At 31.9% G+C, this 24,366-nt stretch overlaps 3 protein-coding genes across 5 annotated transcripts; 2 read left to right on the top strand and 1 right to left on the bottom strand.

The window, feature by feature from the left end:
- The first annotated feature begins 1,409 nt into the window (after window positions 1–1,409).
- LOC25501341 (carbonic anhydrase 2) lies at window positions 1,410–9,893 on the top strand. Of its 2 annotated transcripts, none has more exons than XM_013590531.3 (9): window positions 1,410–1,555; window positions 1,731–1,792; window positions 2,751–2,891; window positions 3,938–3,986; window positions 5,253–5,369; window positions 5,504–5,557; window positions 6,971–7,056; window positions 7,932–8,034; window positions 9,417–9,893. In XM_013590531.3, the coding sequence occupies exons 2-9, from the start codon at window positions 1,740–1,742 to the stop codon at window positions 9,579–9,581; spliced, it is 768 nt and encodes a 255-aa protein (XP_013445985.1). In that variant the 5' UTR covers window positions 1,410–1,555; window positions 1,731–1,739; the 3' UTR covers window positions 9,582–9,893. The 2 variants fall into 2 exon arrangements, with proteins under 2 accessions (XP_013445985.1, XP_024628251.1); XM_024772483.2 differs by having other exon boundaries at window positions 1,436–1,555; window positions 1,734–1,792.
- Window positions 9,894–13,690: 3,797 nt separating this feature from the next.
- Window positions 13,691–16,381, bottom strand: LOC25501340 (NADPH-dependent alkenal/one oxidoreductase, chloroplastic). The gene is made up of 4 exons (XM_013590530.3): window positions 15,904–16,381; window positions 14,982–15,305; window positions 14,588–14,747; window positions 13,691–14,073 (listed from the first exon to the last, which is right to left on the bottom strand). Exons 1-4 carry the CDS (start codon window positions 16,306–16,308, stop codon window positions 13,808–13,810), a joined length of 1,155 nt encoding a protein of 384 aa, XP_013445984.1. The 5' UTR covers window positions 16,309–16,381; the 3' UTR covers window positions 13,691–13,807.
- A 2,575-nt stretch (window positions 16,382–18,956) lies between these two features.
- Window positions 18,957–22,125, top strand: LOC25501339 (uncharacterized protein At4g28440). Of its 2 annotated transcripts, none has more exons than XM_024772484.2 (3): window positions 18,957–19,088; window positions 19,374–19,605; window positions 21,588–22,125. In XM_024772484.2, exons 2-3 carry the CDS (start codon window positions 19,383–19,385, stop codon window positions 21,773–21,775), a joined length of 411 nt encoding a protein of 136 aa, XP_024628252.1. In that variant the 5' UTR covers window positions 18,957–19,088; window positions 19,374–19,382; the 3' UTR covers window positions 21,776–22,125. The 2 variants fall into 2 exon arrangements, with proteins under 2 accessions (XP_024628252.1, XP_039685408.1); XM_039829474.1 differs by having other exon boundaries at window positions 19,044–19,088; window positions 19,367–19,605.
- The last annotated feature ends 2,241 nt before the right edge of the window (window positions 22,126–24,366 follow it).

Genomic DNA, 24,366 nt, shown 5'->3' with positions numbered 1-24,366 from the left:
GATATAATTTCCGCTGCAATGTTTAAGATATTGGGTTAAATTATTATTTAACTATTTTGGATTATGTTATATGTGATATCCCGTTGTTTATGATGCTTACTCTGATAAATGATTTAAGAAATTTGTATATTGGAAAAACGGGGTGTTACATAGAGCCTGCATAATGGTCGACTTGTTTTTTAAGTTCATAGCCCTTTAGAGGTTGACTCCATTTTTTATTTCAGAGCACTTTAGGGGTCAACGTCTTTGTACATTCAAAACCATTTAGGGCTTGAAGTTTTTGTACGTTCATAGCCCTCTAGGGGTTGACGTTTTTTATGAGTTCAGATCCCTTCAGAGATTGACTCTTTTTGCGTTCAAAGCCCTCTAGGGGTTGATGCCTTTTTATGTTCAAAGCCCTTTAGGGGTTGACATTTTTTCTGACTTTAGAGCCCTTTACGGGATAACTCTTTTTCCGTTTAGTGCCTTTTAGGGATCGGCACCCTAATTTATCATTTTTATAATATTAATTAAATTATCAATTAACAAAATTAGTCAAATTCCATTACAATAGAAACAATTCACAACAATAGGAGAAATAATCCACGAAAATATAAACAATAATGGACATTATAAAAAAGTCTTATTTTGATGTTACATATAAAAAAAAATATGTTTTGTTATAAAAAAAATTATTTCAATTACCTTTGATTTAGTTACTTTTTATCGGTCCTTACCAATACATATGCAAAGCCATTTTGTTATAAAGTCTTGCTAACAAGTGTCCTAAAGACATTGTTTAAGGAACTTACAAAAAGAAATTTTATCTTAAAAGTACAAGTTAAAACACATTTAAAAGTTATAACTACACAATTTTCAATGTAATATTTTTTTTTTATTTTTGGATGCTTAAAAGGTTTTCTAAGAATAATAAATGTTGTATTGGTATTATTAAAGGGACAAATCAGTCATCGTGAGTTTAACTCAGTTGGTATGAACAATGTATAATATATGCAAAGTCCGGGGTTCAAACTCCGACAACCACAAAAAAAAATTAAAGGACAAATCATTTGAGACAAGGGAAATTAGGAAAGCAGACTCCTAATTTAAGACAGTGGAGTACCACGACTTTTAAAACATATCACATCACTTTTTTTAAAGTTCAAAAACATGATAGATGGATCAAAACTGCCAAATTTTAAAATAGGAAGTTAATTCTACAAATGATAAAAATATAAGGACCAAAATGCAATTAAGTAAAAATAAATAAAAAGTGGAGGAAAGCCAGCATAACGTGTCGTTGATGAAGCAGAAGAGGAAAACAAATGTGCAAAGTTACAAAAATCCCAATTATAGTCATAAATCATACATTTATGTTTTCCTATGCTCATAACGTAAGCAAGTTTCGGTGGGGGTGTATGTGTGAATGCTTCTGCACTAATATTAATACCCTACCTTAGGTGTCACACAATACGCATTCTAGTACTATCTCTCTTTCAAGGGGACCCTCAAATCAAATTGGTGACTAAGTATCCACAATCTCTTTTGCTTTCTGTTCATTCATAGAAACAAAAAGGTGACTGTTCCATTGATATATATACCTCCCATCCTTCATAGTTCATACCATTTTTTATCGTTATATAATTTCTCCCATTCATAAATATATAATTCATGCCATTTTATTATCTATGAAATAATTTTTTTTAGAGGTTGTATCATAACCAATAAAAACTGTAATTTTTTGTGTGTAGAAGGTTGACATGGCAGGAGAGTCATACGAGGAGGCCATTGCAGAGTTGACGAAGCTTCTAAGGTTAACGAATCTTATCAACTTTCTTACCCCACAACACAACAAAACAAAACAAAACACCACCGTTTGCGTTCAGTCATTATTCCTTAATAAGAAACATCGTTAATGTTGTCGTTTTGTGTTTCAGTTTCCTTCTTTATTTCCTACACCCATATCAATAATCCTTAATTGTCAGAACTTTTTATAATCTTAAACCCTATAAAAAAAATATCTTGATTGTATAAATTAATTTATTTATATTGATATGATAGTAGTATCTATTTTTTTTTTATAGATAATTTTAACATAAGTATAATTCTTTTTTTACTATCACCAAATCAAAATTCAGTTGTTTAGGCTTTAATTTTTTTTTTTGGAATGTTTTGTTTAGGCTTTAATGATTTGAGATTAACACATTAAAGTTAAGTGAAGAATTGCATGTTTGAACCATCTCATCATATATCCAATGTCCATGCAATATTTTTTTGTCTGAGTATATAAAGAACATTTACAAAATATTTTTGTTGTGTATATGAATTAATTGGATGTCTACAAATATTAACAATTTCCTCTAAAATAAGTATAATAAGTATAGCATTCCATCTAGAATGAAATACAAACAAAATGGTAACTCAATGTACGTGGTAAAAAATTTAGTCTACGTACATCAATTTTTCAATTATCTTTTTTTGTTTATATTTCATTTCAAATGATATTTTAATTTTAATATTTAAAATAAAATTAAAAGAAAATAATTATGTTTCATTAAAAAATATGAATTGACCTTCATTTTAGGTGTGTTTTTGTTAATGATGCTTATTTACAAGGGAAATGCTTATTTACCAAAAACAGCAGTTTTTTTTCTGTTTTGACTTAGAGACTAGAGGTATAGGTAGGACGCTGGCAGTAGGCAGGCCCTAACCTGTCAATGGGTCCCTCATGATGTGATTCGTTTATGACTTTTAGTAAATCTTTTTTGCAGCGAGAAAGCTGACCTCGGACATGTTGCCGCCGCAAAGATCAAGCAGTTGACGACGGAGCTGGTTGCTGTTGGGTCGGATGGTTTTAACCCGGATGAAAGAATTCGAAGTGGGTTCGAGTATTTCAAGAAAGAAAAGTTCTTGTAAGTAAGGGTGTATATGATTTGGGTCAACACGTTCAACTCACTCAATCCATAAAGAATGGGTCGGGTAATCGATGAATTTGATTTATCAATCTACTTTTTGGTTTGAATAATTTGGAACTCCTTCAACCTAACACAAACAAAACAATGGAGGTTTTTTTTTTGTTACCAAACAATAGAGGATTAGTGAAAGAAAAGAGTTATTCTTATTTCACAAATTTTTATTCTATAATGAACTCACGTGTCAAAACTTCATATTCATACTACTATTTGTATATTTGAGCAAAACAAAAATATGTTACACCATATTTTACCTTAAAATAAGGTTGGATAAATTTTTATTTTTTTGTAAAGAATATGATGGCTCATTAGTTACAATGAGATTAATTAAAAAGTATGTGGCTAACCTAATACCGACCCGAAAATAAAGTTGTTTTTACCCAAACTAATCCAAAACTATACGTGGTGATTCTCGCACCAGACCCAAACTAGGGTTTCCTATATGATTTGGGGTGATGTTTTAACTAAAATTGGTCCAACCCCAACCCATGTACATCCTTAGAATAGACAGAGTGTGATTTTGAAAAATAGAATTTAGTATGAATTTTAAAATTATGACTTTTTCTTACATACCTTTTTGAAGAAATTTTTTGTCTCTAAATATAAGTTCATATACAATTTTCTTTGAGTCAAATAACCTAGTGGGTAGAAATTCACTCACTGAGGTGAATAAGTTGAAAATCCTATGTTTGAACTCCGTCTCATGCCTATATAATACGATGTTCGTACCAATTGAACTATGTTCTTGAGAACAATCTATATACAATTTACTATGTGATTTATTATTATTTATAAACATATTTATATGTAAAAAGAGTAAAAGACGTGATTATAAAAGGATACCGAGGAAGTAGAGCTTCTGTTTGCCAAGGAATAAGGCCTATATGTTTTTTTTATTGACAACATGGCGTATATGCTATACTCAACATGGATAATTCATTTTATTTAAAATACTATTAATTTTGTTGTCTGCTTATTTTTTTCAGGAAAAAACCAGAACTGTATGGTGAACTTGCCAAAGGCCAGAGCCCAAAGGTCAGCCATGTTATTAGGATAATTTCTTTTTTTACATCATAAACTTCTTAAAAACACAAGTAAAATACTAAAATACCACCTGTGGTAGCTTATAACTAGAAATCCGGCAGCTATTAACAACCACTGAATTTTTTAGTCATTTATTTATGTCTCCCTCAAAAAAAAAAAACATATTGGACGTCAGAAAAGCAACTGTCTATTATTAGATTCGGCCATAATTAACTTAGTCTTCTTAATTCCCCATTGGGCTATCTTCTGGGTCATACTTATTCTCTAAACTCCAAAAATGGAAAATTTAATATAACAAATGGGAAGAGACAAATGCTTTAAGTGGAATTAAAAAACCTCTTCTTTTTTTCTTTTTCTTTTTTCTTTCTTATAATGATATAAAGTCCATCTTTTGCATGCCCCTTATTTTGTCAACCATACGCATGTGCAGGCTGTTATCACATCTGATGAGTGTTCCTGATCGTTTAATATGAAAATGGCTTCTTCAATAATATTATCTGTCCAATTATTTCTAGGAAAATAGTATTAGTTTAGAAAATGTGCTCATCTAAGTGAATAATTTATTTTAAAGAGGAAAGTGGGTGATATCCTCTCTATTAATAAGGATCAAATAATGATTGATAATTTTATAATGATTAGTGAATGATTGAAACCTTGATATATAATATCAAATTGATCTTATCCTTTATAAGGTCGAGGTCTTTTTATTTATTTTGGTAGAAAAATTTTTTGTCATGCATTATGTGTGTGAATATATCAAACTTTTGTTTTTTTACCAAAAAGATAAAGCAAAAATATTTTGATATTTAAGTAGTCGGTATTTTAGAGCATTTGTTAACATGACTATATATATATACACATTTAGTTGGAAATTTTGTTTGTTTTAACAAGTCTAGCGATGAAACTTCCACACATTAATGATGTCTTTGATTTAGCGGTAGAACTCAACCATACACACGTCACGAGAGAAGCTAGGATTTTTGGCTTATGTTTTTTCACGTTGAGGTGTGTTTGTAAATTGTAACGTACGAAAAGCTTGTTAAACACCAAAGCAAACACACATTAAATGTGAGAATATAAAGAGCATTGTGGGTTTGAGCCTACGATATCAAATATTTCTGCAGTTTTTTTTTTATTCGAGCTACAAGCCTAGGATTACGGGACAACTTAGTTGGGATTGATTAGCCTCTAATGATGCTTTGGTTAAAAACCAATCACTGATAATTGTTATATAATTTTGCATTTCCCAACTTGCAGTTTCTGGTTTTCGCCTGCTCAGACTCAAGAGTTTGCCCATCTTATGTTCTAAATTTTCAACCTGGTGAAGCCTTTGTGGTCCGTAACATTGCCAACATGGTTCCACCATATGACAAGGTTAATTTAACCTTAATTTGTCCATAATATATTTTACTATGTCATGTAGAAAAACAATTTAAAACTTGCTACTTAAATTTGTCATCAAATTGTAGTTTGAATAACCTTTCTATTCTATTAATAACGTACTGCAGAGCAAGTATTCAGGAACAGGTGCTGCCATTGAATATGCAGTCGTACATTTAAAGGTAAATAAATAGACAGCATTCTTCTTTTCCCTATAATGAGATGGGTCACATATGCATGTGAAAACTAGCTAGTACTAGTTAGTTTGGTGGTGGAACATGTTTCCTTTTCTCTTGCATATCCCCACTTTTGAGTCTACCTTTGGGGTATGATACACAATTTCTACCTTTCCTCTATGCTAAGTAATGGGTAATTTTGTAAATTGAATCGTATTTTTTTGTCTCTAATTATAAGATCATCTAAAATAAAGAACAATTTAATAATAGTCATATATATTTAAAATATAAATTCATATCAAAAATATAAAAATTTATATTAAATTCATGTTCTGTTAAAAAATTCTAAATTTTTTTGGGAGAGATTCTTATAATATCATGAATTTTTCTGCAAAATTTTATTCAAAAATACGAATTCTACATATGATTTTATTTTAAAGGAGGGACCAAAATTGATGATTGAAAATTTTTAAGGGACTAAAAGTTGAAGAAAAATTTTAGAGGGACTAAAACTAAAAGTTGATATATTTATAGGGACCAAAATCATATTTAACCCTTTTTTTTTATATGGTTTTATAAAAAGGGATGGGGGAGAAGTATTTACTTCCTCGACCTCTAATTATAAGCACCTTTTAAAAAAAATTGTCTTTTAAGTATAAATAAGTCCTATACAAATTACTAGGGTACGTTTATTATTTTTTTCAAACATAACTGTAATTTTTTTTTCGGTAGTGTCTGAGGTTCGAATCCTGAACTTTGCATATATTATGCAATGTTCTTACCAACTGAGGTAAGCTCACAGGAACCAAATATAACCGTAATTAATACTTCTAACTTATCTTCTAATACAAAATGTTAAATTAAATATACATATAAACAAATAACAATTTAGTAATATTCACGCATAAAATAAGGAGGGGAGGTGTAATTTTCAATCTACAAATTATAATACTATGCTTGAATTATTAAAAATCACAACAACCACCATGTTTGTTGTCATGGAATATGCACAATTGACCGAACTATTTGATCAATCACTTGTGCTATTGCGTGTTTTCTTTTCTTTAGAATTAGAATGTTTTTCTTCCAACATGGAAGATGAATTTATAGCAGATAACTTATAAGTTAGCTTATATCCGATAACGAATAAGATAACTTATTGAATTTTTAATGTTTAGTAAATTAACGATCGAAGTAATAAATTATATCAGTATATACTAGTATATACTTTTTCATGTTAGGCTGTAGTCAATGAATTATAACCAAACACCCTACCCTCACACCTTCCATTCAGAATCATAGAGTAAGTTGTAAAGGATAAGGAGAAAATGAGTTGGTATTAGTGGTACATAATTAATGGCCTTTAAAAATAAATTGCAATCCCTTTGTTGTTGATATGCTAAAGGGAATGTGTTACAGGTGGAGAATATTGTGGTTATTGGACACAGTTGCTGTGGAGGTATAAAGGGTCTCATGTCCATCCCAGATGATGGGACCACCGCAAGGTATAAGTCTATAAACTATTAGTTTGATATCTGAAATTATAAGGATTAAATTGACTTTAATTTTGCTAAATGAATGAGTACTCTAACACATCTAAAGTACATATGGTATATATTCCAAAAGCAAAACTACATATCATAAAAATTAGGTTAAATTGTATCAGAGGTCCTTTAAGTTTGAGGTTTGTAATAGATTGGTTTTTAGGTTATTTTGATCACACACAAGTCCTTTAAGTTTAAGGTTTCTAACAAATTGATCTTTTTAAGTTATTTTGGTCACACATAAGTTTTTTCAGTCTGTAAACGTTTTCAATTTAGTCATTCTGTTAACCCAAACGATGATGTGGCAGAAGGACTAAATTGAAAACATTTACAAACTTAAAGGACTTATGTGTGACCAAAATAACTTAAAGAATCAATCTGTTACAAACTCAAACTTAAAACTTATGTGTGATCAAAATAACTTAAATAACCAATCTGTTACAAACTCAAACTTAAAGGACCTCCCGTGTAATTTAACCTAAAAATTATAAACTATTTTCGTAGCTTTTAGTTAACTTGGTGTGATCCTGATTAAAAATCATTTCTTTTATGGTCTTAAAATGATTAGTAGTACAAGTATCATAAATCATGCTACCATGCTAGGCTCCATAAAAGTTAAAAAAAGTGTAAATAATAGTTTTTTGCTGTAGAAATTATATTTATACAACCATTTTGTGACAATTTTTTATGAGGATTGTTTAAATATCATCCACTAGTCAGTGGACTTGTTGGTCTTTGATGATTTTTATTATACAAAAACACCTGGGTTTTTGGTGAAAAAAAGTAACAAAGCATAATGATCTTGAAAATAATTACCTTTGTCTATGATCATACAGTGACTTCATAGAGCAGTGGGTCCAAATTTGTAATCCAGCAAAGTCAAAAGTTAAAGAAGCAAGCAACTCAGATTTCTCAGAGCAGTGTACCAACTTGGAGAAGGCAAGTATATGTCCCACATCAGTCTCTAGTTTAAGTTTTAAGACATATCATTCCTTAGTTTGTTACTCCACTTGATTAAATTTTTTCTTGGATATTAATATTATTGATTTTTAAATTACAAACATGAAGATTTATATATATCAATAATCTCAAGTATTTTTAAGCTATTTACTTGAGATACATGTAGAGGTGTCAAATGGGCCAGCCCGGCCCAAGCCCGAGAGGCCCGACTATAGAAATGGGCCAGCCCGGCCCGACCTGTTTATGATTGGGCCGTGAAATCTAGAGCCCAGCCCGGCCCGGGTGGGCCATGGGCCAGCCCGGCCTGGCCCGTTTATGTTTTATTTTTAAATTTTATTCGCTTTTTTTATATATTTTCTTATGTATTAGATACTCACCATTATTTTTTTGCTAAAATATGATTGGATGGACATAAAAATATAAATAATTTTTACATTAACATTGAATAATAATTAAACTCAAGATTATTCTTTCAATTAAATCAAATTAATAATTTATAAACTTTAAAATTTTAAAACTGTAAGCTAAATTCATCCATATTTATTAAGTTTATTTATTTAAATATTTTTTTGTTAATAAATTTTAAATTAGTTGATAATTTTTTTAAAAAATATGTTGTTTTTTAACAAAAATAAAATAAAATATGGGCCAATGGGCCGGCCCAAAGCCCGGCCCAACTTTTGTCTGGCCCAAATGGGCTTGGGCCGAAAAAACCCGAGCGCATTTTTTGGTTAGTTTTTTAGGCCCGACCCAAAAATATGAGCCAATGGGCCGGCCCATGAGCCCGGCCCATTTTTGACAGCTCTAGATACATGACACCACCTTAGCTATAAAGAGACTTGTGTGTAGTATGATGCACTCACTTCACTCATCTATAGAATAGAAGTTTCATAAAAACTCTATAATCTTACTCTCATAATGTAGAGTTTTCCTCTTTCTTGGTGTGCAAGCAATCGTTGTCACTATAGTTGTTCTAACAAATTGGTATCACGAGCTCGATTATGGGTGGTTAGAACTCAAAAATTCAGGGTTTAAACTTCATCTGTTGCAACGATGACTCTTAGTAATGGTCTCCCCAATACATTCTCAGTTCTTGATGGCAAGAATTGGGAAAGACGGCATAAAGAGATGAAAGCTCTATTTGGCTTTCAAGATATACTCGTAGTAATGGATTTGTCAATTTGAAAAATAGAGGGACTATTTTGCTATACACTTGTATTGTAGATACATCATTACATAAAATAGATGCATTGAATTGAATATGCTACCTATTTTTCTCAATATATATGTGAAAATTTGGATGCCCTAATCATGTAATCTCCTATTGAAGTTTCTTTATTTATCTCTTTTCTTCAATACAGGAAGCTGTTAATGTATCTCTGGGGAACTTACTGACTTATCCATTCGTGAGAGATGCTGTCGTGAAGAAAACAATTGCTTTGAAAGGTGCACATTACGATTTTGTTAACGGAGCATTTGAACTGTGGGATATAGACTTCAAAATTTCACCCTCAGTGTCCTTTTAAGATTTCTAAGGCGTCAAAAGGAAAGGGTTCATACCCTACAATGCATCTTGTACATCATCGTGGTTCATTTTCTCTAAATCCCCTTAAAATAAGCATAGACATTGCAAAATGATGGTCTATGATCTGCATAACAGTTTTTGGTTTGTAATGCTTTCCGTTAAGTATAGTGGTTTTCATTCGGAAAACTTTGAAAATAATCTCCCAATAAAGTTTGAGCAATGTATTTGGTATGAGTTAATTTTATTCAAATTGAATGCTGTCAAATGTGAATGAAGTCTTCTCATTTTGGGATATTAGGATCAAATAATTAAATTCCTACCATTGCTTTATATTTTTTGTTTAAACCGGTTAATCTTTGTACGCAAGTGCAGAGACTAATTCCTCAAACTGTGTAGGATCACCATAGATAATAAAGCTTTCAGAATAATAAACATCAAACTGTGTAGGACCACCATAGTTGTAACTGTGTAGTATCACAAGCTTCAACTGATTTTGGTGACAATTCATTCACCAACAAGGTGTACAAGGAACCACAAATTATGTAGACATTGTTAATCAAGACCAATCGAGTATTGAATCGGTGACCTCAATAGGTTCAGCTGATTCATATACAATTGGCACATTCTACCTCCTATTTTCAACCTAATATTTTTTCCCATGGCTAACGCTAGGAGCACCCAGTGGCAAGTGATGCTTTTAACTAGGCTAAGCTTCAATCTAGACAGATACATATGGTGAGGAGGCCACCTGAAGGTGTAAGACATATTGCCATATTGGCATGCGGCAAGTTCTACCTTATGGCAGTACTATGCAGGCGAGCCACATGTCATGCGCTAGAGAATATGCATGCAGCCCAGTAGCAGGAACTCAACCCTCGATTCTGGATTACCCAATGCAGAAGCCACGGATAAGTTTTCCACCTGGACCGAATAACCCTGTAACACATCTACCAGGACCTGATGAAGAAGAAACGATACTAGTACTTGTTTCAAGCCTTTTAAAAGGTTACAAATCTATAGTTGGACATACCCAACACGTTTCTAGCTAGCTCAATAATAATAGGGTATGGTGCTTCATGCGACCAGATAAAATTAGATAAAGTTAAGCCAATGTTTGCCAAACCATCAACGCATGAGTCCCCTTCCCTATATGTATGAGTGACTCTGAAAATTGATTCTCTTCATCGTCTCTAAACAGTTCAACCAATGGTTTCTTATGCTCCAACTTTTTCTCCCTCTTTTTCAAAAACTGATACGTGTCATGTTTTTTTTCTGGTTTCCCTATTTATATCTCCTCCAATTATCTTATCTTATTTCTCTTTCTCCCCCAAAATTCTCTAAAATCTCAAAACATCCCCTAAACTCAATATTTATTTTATTTTCAAATCTTATTTTATTAAACAATAAAATAAGTCACAACTCCTCATAAAATCATATAAAACCACCTCAATCAAATAAATCATATAAATCACACATATATTATATAAATATAATATAAACTCATCTAAATAACTTCTAAACTCAATTAAATAATTAAATAATTAAATAATTCGAAACGGGAGTTACAGATACACTAGCACCCACTGTAGGGGCAGATGCCTGTGTAAATTATGCATGTGAAGAGGATTGTGATGACGTATAAGCACCACTACTGGTGGATTTAGTCATTATTTTCAAAGTTTTACAACTTCTTAAATGCATACACAAACAAGAGTTTTTTTCGAGAAAAAGTTTCCTAAAAATAGTTGCTAATTTTCAGAAAACGGTTTTCACAAGAAAAGTTTTGAAAATAGTTTTGAAAAAATTGTTTAACAAAATGATAGTTATTTTCAAAAATTGCACAAACAAGATCCAACTGAGCGTGCCAATTTGTTTACCGGTGTTTTTGGTAAACAAGAAGGGATGGTTTTGGTTATTACAAGCATGATCAAATCAGAAATCCTAGGACATGTTGTTCAAAGTTTTTAGAAAGAAAAAAAAAGATTGCGTTCATCAAATTCATAGGTTTCTTTATGAACAAGACGAGTCTGTATGGCGTCTTTCGACAGAAAAAGGTTTTAAAAACAAAAGAAAACGCAATAAATGCAAGATAAAGGATAAAAGTTTAAAACGCATAAACTTAAAGGAATGATAAATTGCATTGCATTAAAATAAAGGTGGTTCGATAAATCAGATTACATACATTATGTATAACTCTTTTCTCTCGCATCGGTACTGAGTGTTGTAGAATTTCTATAATTGATTTGCGACTCATTTTTCCTATGGAAAACTACTATTTATACATAGCAAAATAACTGGAAAAAGTCTAACTCCACGATCAGCACTCCTTCCATTTGGGAACCGCTTGTCTCCCACGTTTCCATTGAGGAAAACGCTTCTCTTTGAAATTCAAAATTTTCCCGCCTCAACAGTAACTACTTGGCTTCGACGAACTTGCATTCATGTCTCACGTCTTGTTGAGCTCAAGGGCCTTTAGAGCCTTTCACGCTAAGTTCCATTCGCGTCAAAATCCTCATGTTGAAGAGATAGACTTCGATTATCAAAGGAATAATATTTACATTAATATAAAAGTTTATATTTTACATTTTTTATTTTGGTGATCATAGGCACTACTCTCCCTCTCCCTCTCGTTATATGTGTAGAAGAAGATTGCTATGAAAAATGCATAGATTAAAAATAAAAATTGTGCTTAATAGACTATCAAGATATTAAATGTTAAGAAATAGAAAATTATCAGTTCGAACCCGCGTCTCTGATTATCAAATCTCCATAAAATCATTTTGCAATCTGAATTATAATTACCAGAAAGATACTCTATATTTTTACTTGAGGAATCAGGAAAAATAAATAAAGGTCAAACTTGAAGAGCAACACAAAGAAAGTAAATTATTTTTGCCAGAAATATAAGAAAGACTTATGCCAAAGATTGCACAAACTTAATACAAAGAGGAACTATATAAATATTTCAATTAGTTATGGTGTATATACTCATATATTATATTATATATATATATATATATATATATATATATATATATATATGAGGGATATATAAGGGATTAATTACATATGAAAAGAAGACAAACAGACAATATGTTGCACAGTTAGATCTTTTTGGTGTATATATAATCATAGAAACATAGTTTTGTGAGATACAATGGAAAATATCATTATCATAGGTACTAATCATTCATTATGATTCTGATGATCATCACGTCCACGACACCTATTTATAGGGGAGCAACCTCGAGTGTAATTTCCTTCTGTATCATTATAATGATGATGATTTTTTCTTGATCTCTTCTCTATATCTTTAAATGAAATTTCTCCCTCGACCAGATTGTTCTGGTTTAACATAACCATACTAATTAGGAGAAAAGAAATGAACAATACCTTCATGATGAGAAAATTATATATATAGGTATTGTTCTTGCTTGAACTTGTATAATTCTCCTATCTTCTTTATATTTCAAATTAAACTACATATCATGCTAATTTATAATGTAATTAGTGTCTATTTCAATTTGTTAAGTAACATCAAACATTAAAATTTAGTTTCATTTCAATAATGGAAAAATAAACTTATTTTTGGCAATATCTTTTTTAGAATAAATTTGTTATTTAATTTGGTTAGTGACAGATGAGGTGTGCTAATTAAAGGAGGTTGGGATAGTACAAGTTATCTAAATGCATCATCATCATTGGATTAAAACGATTTTGAATCTAGCTCTTTTAGTTTGGAAAATTTTGTCCCCTTTTATTAGTTTAATTGGTTAAATTGTTGAATGAAGTTTAGAATAAATATGTTAAATTTAACATCCTTGTTGGATTAAACAATTTTGAATCTCCCTAATTTAGAATAAACTTTTTAGTTGTTTGGTTAGTGCACAGGAGTGCATTGCTTAGCATAATTTCATATTTTTTTATTTAAAACAATATTACCCGAAAGCGTAGATGAGATAACACGGGTCTCTTCTAGCTTAACCAAAGTTCTGGGTTCGAATCCAGCTTTAAGCATGCAACAGTGTTAAAACTTTTAGGAAGAGCTTCTTGGATACCCGTTTGTACACCAAAAAAATTAAATGTCATAAAGTTTCAAGGGAGAAAGAATGACAATAAAGTACTGAGTATAATTTTTTTTGCTGTTATCAGAACTCTTATTTACTCAATGGATGTGAACATAACTAGATACATACATAACAAAATTGCCTATAATTTTGATTTGATTCATGGGATGGGGAATACAACAACCTTTCCAGTAGCTTTGTTTGTTTCAATGTAAGAGAAAGCTTCAGCAACCTGATCAAAAGGGAATGGACCTTTGGGATCAATAATTGGCTTCACCTTTCCACTCTCTAAATAAGGGTTTAGTTTCTTCAAAACAGCTCCATTGGAAGTCACTACAAATCTGAATCCAGGTGGTGTAACAGCTCCCGTTAGTGCTACTACACTGCCACCTTCTTTTATTGCCTTCACTGCTCTGTCACATTGCCCTGCAAATCACCAAGTAAGGATGTTAGTTTGGTCCTTAAAACTACAAATGCGTCTTTCGTTAGTCAGTTTAGTCCTCAAATGTGTATTTTATTAGTTAGTTTGATCCTCACGTTTTGGTCTATAAAATTACTTAAAAAACATACTCGAGGATGTTTTTGTAATTTCAATATAATCAAGGACTATAGTAACAACGCCTCACACGTTTAGAAATCAAAAAGACTGTTGGAGATCCTATGTTAACTTGCCGTTATGGAGTCTGTGTTAAGTACAACCGAAGTTCTAATATGGTATCAAAGTGCACGCTTCCAGGTCTCAAGCCAATACCACCAGGGCAACCCAAGTAGGTTTACAATGTAATTATAGTTGTATGAAAGTAATTATATAACCAAATAGAAACTTGAGCATGCAACAAAAACAAAGTGATTTTCAAAAACTCTCTTGCCAAATTGTTTGAAATTTTGTATCGAAGATTGGAAGTACAAGACTGATACAAGTAGAAAAGAAGAATTTTACCAATGGCATCATAAACTACATCAAATTTTTCTGGCAAGTCTTCAAAGTTCTCCTTTGTGTAGTCAATAGCCAAATCAGCTCCAAGACTTTTCAGTAGCTCCAAATGTCTAGTGCTTGAAGTAGCAGCAACTCTTGAAGCTCCAAAAACTTGTTTAGCTAGCTGTAAGTCATTAAAGGAATGGATAAGGTATAACTTGTCGTTAAAGTTCTCATACTTCCCCTTATTGCTCTATGAAGCACGGGCATAGACACCAGACAAGATACTGACACATTGTATCAATTATAATTTGAGAAAATGGTAATAATTTAATGTAATCATCACATGTGTTGGTGTCATGAAGTGTCGGTTGCTACAATACTTCAGCATAAAAGGACTAATTTGTGGAGTAAATACCTGAATCACTAGGCTTCCAACTCCACCAGAACCATTGAGAACAAGAATAGATTTACCAGAAGAAAATCCAGTCCTCTCCAAACCTTCATAAGCAGTCTCAATAGCAAGAGGTAGAGAAGCAGCTTGAGCAAAGTCCAAATTTGTAGGTTTTAGTGCCAACAATTTCTCCTCGACCGCTGTGTACTCAGCCAAAGACCCAAATTGGTTAGGCCCTTCTAATGCTTTCTCATTTACATCACCATACACTTCATCACCAACTTTGAAGTCCTTTACTTCACTGCCAACCTTCACTACAACCCCAGCAACATCATAGCCAGGAACAGTCTATAGGACAAAATAAGCCAAATTTGATTTCATTACTTAATTATTCCTAGAATACAAAAATTTGTTTGGATAAATAACTTAATTAAGTGTTTATAAGGTATTTCTATAACAAACGATAACATAAAGTTAAACTGTTTTCATAAGCTTTTTTTGAATAGTTAACGGAAATAAGCTGAAAACAACTTATAGACATGTCATTAGTGGTTTTCATAAGTTATTCCAAACAGTCTCACAAGTACAATTGTCAGTAGATATGTTTAAATAAGTCAATCCAAACAAGAGCTAAATTAACTAGAGCAGTTATTTTGTTTTTCAACCTAAATTTTCTTGCAAAAGTAATAATGCAACATCCAATATCTTCACACAGATTCCACCCAATTTCAGTAAGCTTTGCTCAAATTTAAAATCATCTTCTATGATAACTAACTTTATACTCTCCACTATCATAGCTATTGAATTCATACCCTTTTCTTCTTTCGCTAGAAGCAATAGAACTAAGATGTACTTAAGAAAAACAAGTAAAATCAGCAAGCTAGCTAGAAATTCCACAGCCTAGCTAGAGAAACAAAAACAAATGTAGAAGAGAGTGAATAATCACCGGAAGCGGAGAATCTGTAGCCTTAAACTTTCCCTGCCTTCTTTTACCATCAACAGGGTTAAGAGCAGCTGCAACAACTTTAACAAGAACCTGATCTTCCTTAACATCAGGTACAGCAACATTGGAGTCAAATTTCAAAACATCAACACCTCCATATTCTCCATACACCCAAGCCTTCATTTCAGAAGGAACTTGTGTCACTTTCACAGCCTCAGATGAAGCAGTAGTAGATTGAGACTTCACCAAGAATCTAGCATGCCTTGTTGAAGAAGACAAGAGAGTTTTGAGACAAGTTTTTTGGTTAGTTTTTGGTTGGAAAGTGAAGGAAAATCTGAGAGAAAGTGGTGAAGTTGAAGGAAGTGAAGGAAGAATGGTGAGGTGAGAAGTTGTGGTGGAGAGTGACATTGTTTCTGATGTTGCCTTATCAGTTGCAGTTGTTTCTGTTTCTGTTTTAGTTTCAACCACGTTTTAACGTTGGTGTTTTGTTTAATGTTTTGTTTTGTTGCATGATTATATGGTATGGTGGTGATATTGACTGCATGCCTATACGCTCGCATCTGAACCGTCCAATTGTTGAATCATAGATTCACTACAAAAAAACAAGAAAAGTTGAATGAAAGAATACTAGAAACCCGGGAAGATGTGGTGAGGGTAAAGTAATGGTGATATATAGATTAGTGGGATCTATTAGTGGATCCTTTCATAAAAATAAAGTAAGGTAGATAATAAAACAAACTCTCGTTCATTTGTTTAATATGGATAATTATGTTGAACAGCTATTCGAAATTTTTTTGCTGAAACTAAAAGTATATGTTCATTCTTATTGTTATTGAAGTTCTTTTTCTGTTTCTACACGCGGTCAAAAGAAGATAAAACTGCATTCAGATTCTTGATAGAGACAACTATAAAAGACAACAAATCTGACGTGGAGTTTGGTCCCCTAATATTTTGAAGTTTGAGATCTTCGAAGTCTCATGAGGTTCTGAGTCTGATGATCTCCACAGAGTCTGATGAGGCTAATCTTCAACTTCTAAAAGACGTTTTTTCTTCTGATCCAAGACATTAACTTTTGGTTGACCTTTCTTCAGATTTTCTAGCATAGCCTTTTAAGCTTCATCAGTGATTCTGATGCTCTTATACATGTTCAATATTTGATGGATACATTCGTTGATCCTGCACACTTGAACAAATGTTACTATATTCAATTGTTCTTCAATACTTTCTTATCATCAAAACCTTAGAGAAATTGTACAAGCCAATTTTGTTCCAACAATGATATCGGTTGTCATGAGCAACTAAATCTCTTTGAGTAGGGTTCTACGATGAACCCCTTATTATAATCTAAAGTATGATTTAATTCATATATGTTTGTTTTTATATTGTATCTTAGATGGAGCCACATGATTGACAACCTTGATTCCATTGGAACAAGAAAGTATTGAATTGCTTAGTTTCTAGCATAATTTAATCTAAGTATGAATTTGGGGTTATAACTCATCTTTAAGGACCCTCGCAATTTGTAAATGGTTGAATTGCGGGTATTAAAATAAAGGCTAAAATATGGTTTTGGTCCCTGCAAATATGCCTCATTTTGGTTTTGGTCCCTAGCTTCAATTTTGTGATGATTTGCACACGTGGCACGTGATGACTGAACCCATTTATTAGAGAAATAGTCCCTGCAAAATCTTTTGCAGGGACCAAAAACAACAATTTTTTTTACAGGGACTAAAATCAAAACGAGACATATTTGCAGGGAGCAAAACCATATTTTAGCCTAAAATAAATGTCCACCAAGGGGTTATGTGTTACTTTATTAACTCCATACATAAGGTAAGTTATAAACTGATGATTTTTCGTTTAAATTTTCAACAAAGATGAACGAGGGATTCAAGGATTTCTTAATCATCGTTAAGCTTTTGAATCAACCAAACCTAATCTTACATTAGGCAAGACAATCAAAACCCTGCAACAACCTTCAAATCTCTTTTCTTTTATTTGTTTTTTAAATAGACTCCGCTGATTACCGAGTTGAACGACGATCCTTGTGAGGACGATTAACTTACTACTTTATTACTTGATACGATTTGGTGCATTTGCCAATTCACCGAATGCACCATCAGTCTTTGCATTGAAAGTTGGAGACACCCCTTTGTATAGACCCCAATTTGATAAGTTTAGTGATCACAAGAGTTTAAAATACATGTTTGATTAGAAAGATTTGAATGAGGGGAGGGAGGATGGACTATCTAAAGGACTTTGACTTTGACTCGAAGCACCATCCAAGAAAGGCAAACCTAGTAAAAGACGCTTTGAGTAGGAAGACTCAACTTAGAGCGAAACTTATGATGCATACATACAACTTATATGAAAAAAATTAAGAGATCTCAACCTTGAAGCCACAAATGTGGGTAATGGAATTTTGTTGCATAAGTTGGAAATCACCTATGACTTTCGGCCAAGGATTACATATGCTCAGAAAATGGATATGGATCTTAGGAGAAGGATGGGACAAACTGAGTTTACTCTAACACCGGATGGGTAGATGTTATTTGAGGGAAGGATATGTGTTTCTAACGATGCAAAATTGAAGAGATTAATTCTAGATGAAGCTTGTAAGAGTGGACTTTCTATGTTAGAATTTGTATATGCTCACATTTCTACTTCTAACAAATCTGAACTGTTACTTTAAACTAATACTTCATCCGTCCCAAACTATATGATATTTCGATCATTTCACACAAATTAAGAAATGTAATTAATGTTGTATGGAAAAGATAAATTATAAGTAATTTAACAAAATTATCCTTTATTAACGGAATAAGAAAGATAAATAAAAGAATTAAAAAAGTGAAAATAATAAATAGTTGATGGTATAGAAGGGAAATTAACATTTAATGCTCCATTGATATTGTAAAACAACTTATAATTTAAGACAATTTTTTCCTCCAAAACAACTTATAATTTGATATGGAAGGGAGACTATTTATCTATATTTTTGGTAATTTTAAGCAAAATAAACAACATTGGGCCTTTTATAACAGAAAAGGAAGTTGTATCGGAGCGGGTCAATACTTGACCCAATATCAAGTTGGAGCATATATACCTTAAAAACCAACCTCGACGGCTACGTTTCACTTTTCAGATCTCTTTTTGCCTTTGCAGTTTCACTTCCAGTTTCATTTCAGGTCAGATTTCAATTTCTATTACTTTTAACCATTCATGTTAATTAACCTTGCTTATTCACTTGTATTATACTTAACTAACACTAATCAAAATCATTTTTCCTTTTTATGCAAAATTTTTCGATTAAAAATACACAAAAATATGACAAATTCTATAACCCTAGTTTTGTTCATTAATCAATTGATCCGACATTATATTAGTTTAAGGTTATGTATTATTAACATTTTGTTGTGTTAGATTTTTCTAGTGGAATTTTTGTTGTGATATTTGGTTTTGTAAGATTTTAGGTTAAGATTATGGCGGAGGCAAAACCTGGATTGAGAAAGCCGACCTTCACTAAGGTCGAACAGCTTCGACCGGGGACTAGTGGCCACACTCTGACTGTCAAGGTGGTGAATACTAAGATGGTGATGCAGAAGGGTCGTCCCGATGGTCCTCAGCCTCGTCAGATGCGAATTGCTGAAAGTTTGGTTGGGGATGAGACTGGGATGATCATCTTTACTGCGAGAAATGATCAAGGTATAAATGTTATTGCTTTGATTTTGTAGTGATGCCCGTTTGGTATAATTGTTCTGAATTCGTGATGTTGCCGTTATTTTTCTTAAGTTTTTATACACTTATATGTTTATGAGAAAATATGATACACTTTACACTGTCATCCAACAGTAGTAACTGTTAGGGGTGGGCAAAATTAACCAATAACCGAATTGAACCATATCAAAATTAACTGAACCATTAATAACCACAATTATCCAAACCGAACCGAACCATAACCATATAACAGAATTACACAACACCTCTTATTTTTTCACTCCTGATCCATGTAATATTGATGCTTCAAAATACAATATTGGCACTTTAAAATTTCTACTTCTGATCCATATAATATTGATGCTTCAAAATAGTAGTAAGAAAGAGAATTTAAACTACTGTTCCTGCCAAAAGATATCCATATGCGCATTGTATTAATTTTCAGCATGCATGTTTGGTTATTATTACATGTAGTTTTATGAACAATGTTTTTAAACTAAAATTCACTGTTTCATTGATCTGTCATAACCAAAAAAAATGCAGTCACGTTTAAATACCATAAACCATGCTTGGAGATCAATATGGACAGAAGTAATATTAAGTGTATATCGTGTTATTATGATATAGGCTATAAATAATATGTGAAATAGTAAATAACTGTCACATTTAAATACCCTAAACCATGCTTAGAGATCAATATTTGAAGTAACATGAAGTGAAGAGAAGTTGTTTCACCATGTTAATGTAATTTGTGTACTTAAAATATAGGATAAAAAAATACATTTTGGTTCAAAATTTTGGTTTTGGTTCGGTTCGGTTAATAGGGAAGTAAATGGTTAACCGAACCATAACTTTGGTTCAGTTCGGTTATTCCGAACCATTTCAACATTTGGTTCAGTTCGGTTCGGTTAATATGGTTAACCGAACCATGCCCACCCCTAGTAACTGTGTATTCTGCTAAATCACTCCACTACACCCCACTTTAGTGGTATTATGGGAAGAAGTAGTTGATTCTTATTGGATGTCAAGGCAAAAAAAAAATTGCACCGTCAGAGTATAAACATTAAACTCTATGTTTGTTTACCATGACATATTATTCGTCAAACTTGTTCAAAATGTCAATTTTGTCGGCATTTTTTACATTTGTTCCTACTTTCGTTAATTCCGGTTTTGTGTTGTCCATACGATGAGGATAAATTAAGAATTGATAATCATAGTTAGAACACATGTTATAACAGACCGAAAGACCTGTTAAATTTTAAGTTCATTAACTCCACACGATGCTAAATAAATAGTATGGCAGTTGTTTAACTTCAAGTAACATCACCCTCCATATGGTGATTTCATCGTCTGTTTTTGAAATTTAATGTGGTTTGCTTTTCAAATTCCAAAATATTATGTGTAATTTGCAAGGACATTTGTGCATTATGTTTTCTTTTTATGCTATGTTTTTGTTACTGTCTTTAAGTAGCATTGTAATCTGTAAATTCATCTGACTTGATATCGCGTTTGTTGCCTTTAGAGCAATGATCAATCGCTGCTTCTTCTATCTTTAATTTGGAATCAACGTGTTGTTTACATCCATAACGTTGTGAACTGTTGATTCATCATTAGGGGTAAGAAATGAATGAAATTCAGTATCCTCATAGGTTAATGCCATTAACTTAATGGAGAATAATATACTCATCATGTTATATGCAGATGAAGTTCATTTTTGTGGCACAATTTCTCTAATGATTTTTATGTATAGTTTGTATTTGCAATACAAATATGGTTACAAATTTTACTCTGCATGTAAAAAATTAGCTTAATTAATTCCATACTCTTTGTTGTTCTGTTATATTTGTCATCTATAAGTGAATTGATTTCTTTTTTCTTTAGCTTTGAATCCCATCCATGTTTAGTAAAGTTGCTGAAAATCTAAAGGCATGCAAATGTTAATCCTTTTCTTGGATTTTTCTTTTATTCAGTCGATCTGCTGAAAGATGGCTCTACTATCATTTTGCGAAATGCAAAAATTGACATGTTTAAAGGATCAATGAGGCTTGCTGTGGACAAATGGGGCCGTGTTGAAGTAACAGATCCTGCTGATTTCACTGTTAAGGAAGACAACAACCTGTCCCTTATTGAATATGAACTTGTTAATGTTGTGGAGTAACTTGTTGGATTAGTTTGCAACTTCTACTGTGTTATAATGGGAATAAAGCAAATCCATCAACTAGGAAAAGAGATTTGGAAGCAGTGGTACCAAGAATTATTTCTTCCAGTTGAATCAGTGGTTCTAATACAACTGAAAAAAAAAATTGTGATGTGCATTGCTTTAAATGAAAGATAAGGGAATTGGCTTCCAAATCTTGCTTTTTGTTTTGTTATCTTATCTTTAATTATGGATTTTGTGCATCTTTCGACCTTTAGATCTCATGTACTGGAGTATATTATATGTGGATGACAAGCCTTTATACTTCATGTAATCCCTTTTTTGCTTTTAATACTCCCAATTATAATCAACCAAAGCGTAAGTTTTTTTGTGCTTTCTCAGTGTGGTGTAAAAGTGTCTAAGTGGACACTTAAACCATAATTAATAATAATATTAGAACCTCCAATGATTCATACCATAAAATGATGTATTTTAAAAATCTTCCTAGGTTCAATCATCAAACAATTTTCATTAAAAAGATTGCAGTTGCAGAGGAAAGAAGGGGATATTGTACACCTCTCCTGAGATATATTTAAATGCAGTTACTATTTTTTTAAAGACGCCTGCCTCCTTAATTACACACCTCTTATTGAAAAATGGTGGTGTCTTTTTTTTTTTCCTTTTAACTCTCCGGTTCTTAGTTAAGAGGCCATGATAATTTAGAGTTCGGTCAAAGATGACATTATAACTTAGATTTCTAATTGATTGGCTATTAACTGAAGTTTATTAACCGCTTGAAACCAACCACTTGGTTGAAAAAATGGTCGTGTCTCCATTCAAACAGAAATGAGTGGTAGGGCTTGCAAATTTTCCCACAAATAAGAGTGGTGAATGCATTTTTCTTGAAGCATATATCTCAGTGCATGCCAGTGCAAGTGATTAATTTCCCTAAAACTTTGTAATCGGAATGAAGGTTTTTTAGAACTTTGATTATGGTCACTACAATTGTGTTCTTTCTTAGTCCATCAGTTACCAGTTTGATGTATGCTATATCGTATGACAGAAAAAAACTAGTGTTTGTAGCAACCTATTCTGTCCTTTGGCATTTTATGAGTTATTGCGGATGAAAACTGGAAACCAATGTTCATTTTATGAGTACTTGGTTTGAATTAAAGGGAAGATACTTCCATTAATATTTTATCCTCTAACTCTAACCCATAATAATTCATAATGTGACACTTTTGGTAGTGGAATTCAAGTTTTCAACTACCAAAAACCAGCACATGAGTGCTTGACAATACAAAATGTGAGGCCCGCAGCACTTCAAAGCACATGTGTTAATCATGATTGTCTTATGGTTTGGGCAAGGGAAGTTGTTGGTCATGATGCTATTCATTATTTATTATTCATCAACCCTATCAATTTATAATGGTACTATTGGTAAATTCCCTTAACAAACTTTTGGGATTGAGGTGTATGCAAAATTATGATCTCTTTTGTACATTGTCACTAAATTAATACCATTAATGAATTGCAACAAACATTTGGTTTACAATCAAGGAGGTGACTGTGTGAGAGTTGGGATCAAGTTAAATAATAGGTTTAGGAACTATTAGATGTAGATTAGTTATGCAATGTTGCATGAGTTTGTAAAGCCTTCTATAATATTTATTTTTTTGTAAGTAGTCAAAGTATGTGGATAACTCGTTAGGTCGATAATTAAGTTTACGATTAATGCAATGTTAAAAAGAGTCATGGAATCCAAGATAAAATACAATTTTCCTTCAAAAAAAAAGAAAGATAAAATACAATTTAGATTCTTAACTCACCTTTTTGGACTCTACAATCCTACATTATAATTTAAGAACCTTCCACCACAACAAAGATCTTCTATGATGAAATGTATAAGAATTCTTACATACAAAAACTTGTATAAGAATATGCATTGAAGATAATAATATAAGGTTCTTATACATGTACGTGGGGACAAGAACAATATCTCAGTAAGTTCAAGCACAGAGATTCAGAGGCTGGAGTACGTCTGGTAACATATGAGTATGTTAGAATTACGGTGATTTAGAGATTCAGAGGGTGGAGTACGTCTGGTAATATATGGGTATGTTAGAATTACGGTAATCTTTTGTAATTTTGTAAAACTATAGAGTGTAGTTTTTTAAAAATCATGATGAGTTATTGTAATTCTGCACTACCTACCCTTATATCAAAGTGAATATAATTGAATCATTTTAATAGACATAGTCTAAGCTCTAAGGTTTTCTTTGAATATTTTTCTTTATAGATGTCAGTTTTATTTATTAGACATTTTTATTTTGAATAATTTTATATATATATATATATATTTTTTTTTTTCAAATATTTAATAATATATAGAATATCCAATGAATATTAGAAAATAATTCAAACTATCGAATATCTCATCCTATAAAACAATTTGTACCAAAAAAAAAAAATTGTTAAAAACCCTAATGATATTTAAATTTTAAATATTTAATTACGTGGTTTTGTCAATGATATTTTATCGTATTTTAATTTTAGAATTTTGGCCGAATACTTCTTTTGGTCATTCAAGTTTGACAAAAATATTAGATTAA

The sequence above is a fragment of the Medicago truncatula genome, chromosome 8, assembly GCF_003473485.1.
Source record: "Medicago truncatula cultivar Jemalong A17 chromosome 8, MtrunA17r5.0-ANR, whole genome shotgun sequence".
Lineage (NCBI taxonomy): Eukaryota > Viridiplantae > Streptophyta > Magnoliopsida > Fabales > Fabaceae > Medicago > Medicago truncatula.
Note: the sequence above shows the minus strand (reverse complement) of the source record. Positions and strands in the feature narration are given on the sequence as shown.

What these genes read in the sequence shown, in the direction of transcription:
- LOC25501341 (XM_013590531.3), top strand. Translation starts at nt 1,740, where the DNA reads ATGGCAGGAGAGTCATACGAGGAGGCCATTGCAGAGTTGACGAAGCTT. An exon ending in TGGTTCCACCATATGACAAG is followed by an intron (nt 5,370 to 5,503) that starts GTTAATTTAACC and finishes AACGTACTGCAG; the next exon opens with AGCAAGTATTCAGGAACAGG. An exon ending in ATGCAGTCGTACATTTAAAG is followed by an intron (nt 5,558 to 6,970) that starts GTAAATAAATAG and finishes AATGTGTTACAG; the next exon opens with GTGGAGAATATTGTGGTTAT.
- LOC25501340 (XM_013590530.3), bottom strand. Translation starts at nt 16,308, where the DNA reads ATGTCACTCTCCACCACAACTTCTCACCTCACCATTCTTCCTTCACTT. An exon ending in CTACAGATTCTCCGCTTCCG is followed by an intron (nt 15,306 to 15,903) that starts GTGATTATTCAC and finishes TTTGTCCTATAG; the next exon opens with ACTGTTCCTGGCTATGATGT. An exon ending in TGTAGTTTATGATGCCATTG is followed by an intron (nt 14,074 to 14,587) that starts GTAAAATTCTTC and finishes GGTGATTTGCAG; the next exon opens with GGCAATGTGACAGAGCAGTG.
- LOC25501339 (XM_024772484.2), top strand. Translation starts at nt 19,383, where the DNA reads ATGGCGGAGGCAAAACCTGGATTGAGAAAGCCGACCTTCACTAAGGTC. An exon ending in TACTGCGAGAAATGATCAAG is followed by an intron (nt 19,606 to 21,587) that starts GTATAAATGTTA and finishes TCTTTTATTCAG; the next exon opens with TCGATCTGCTGAAAGATGGC.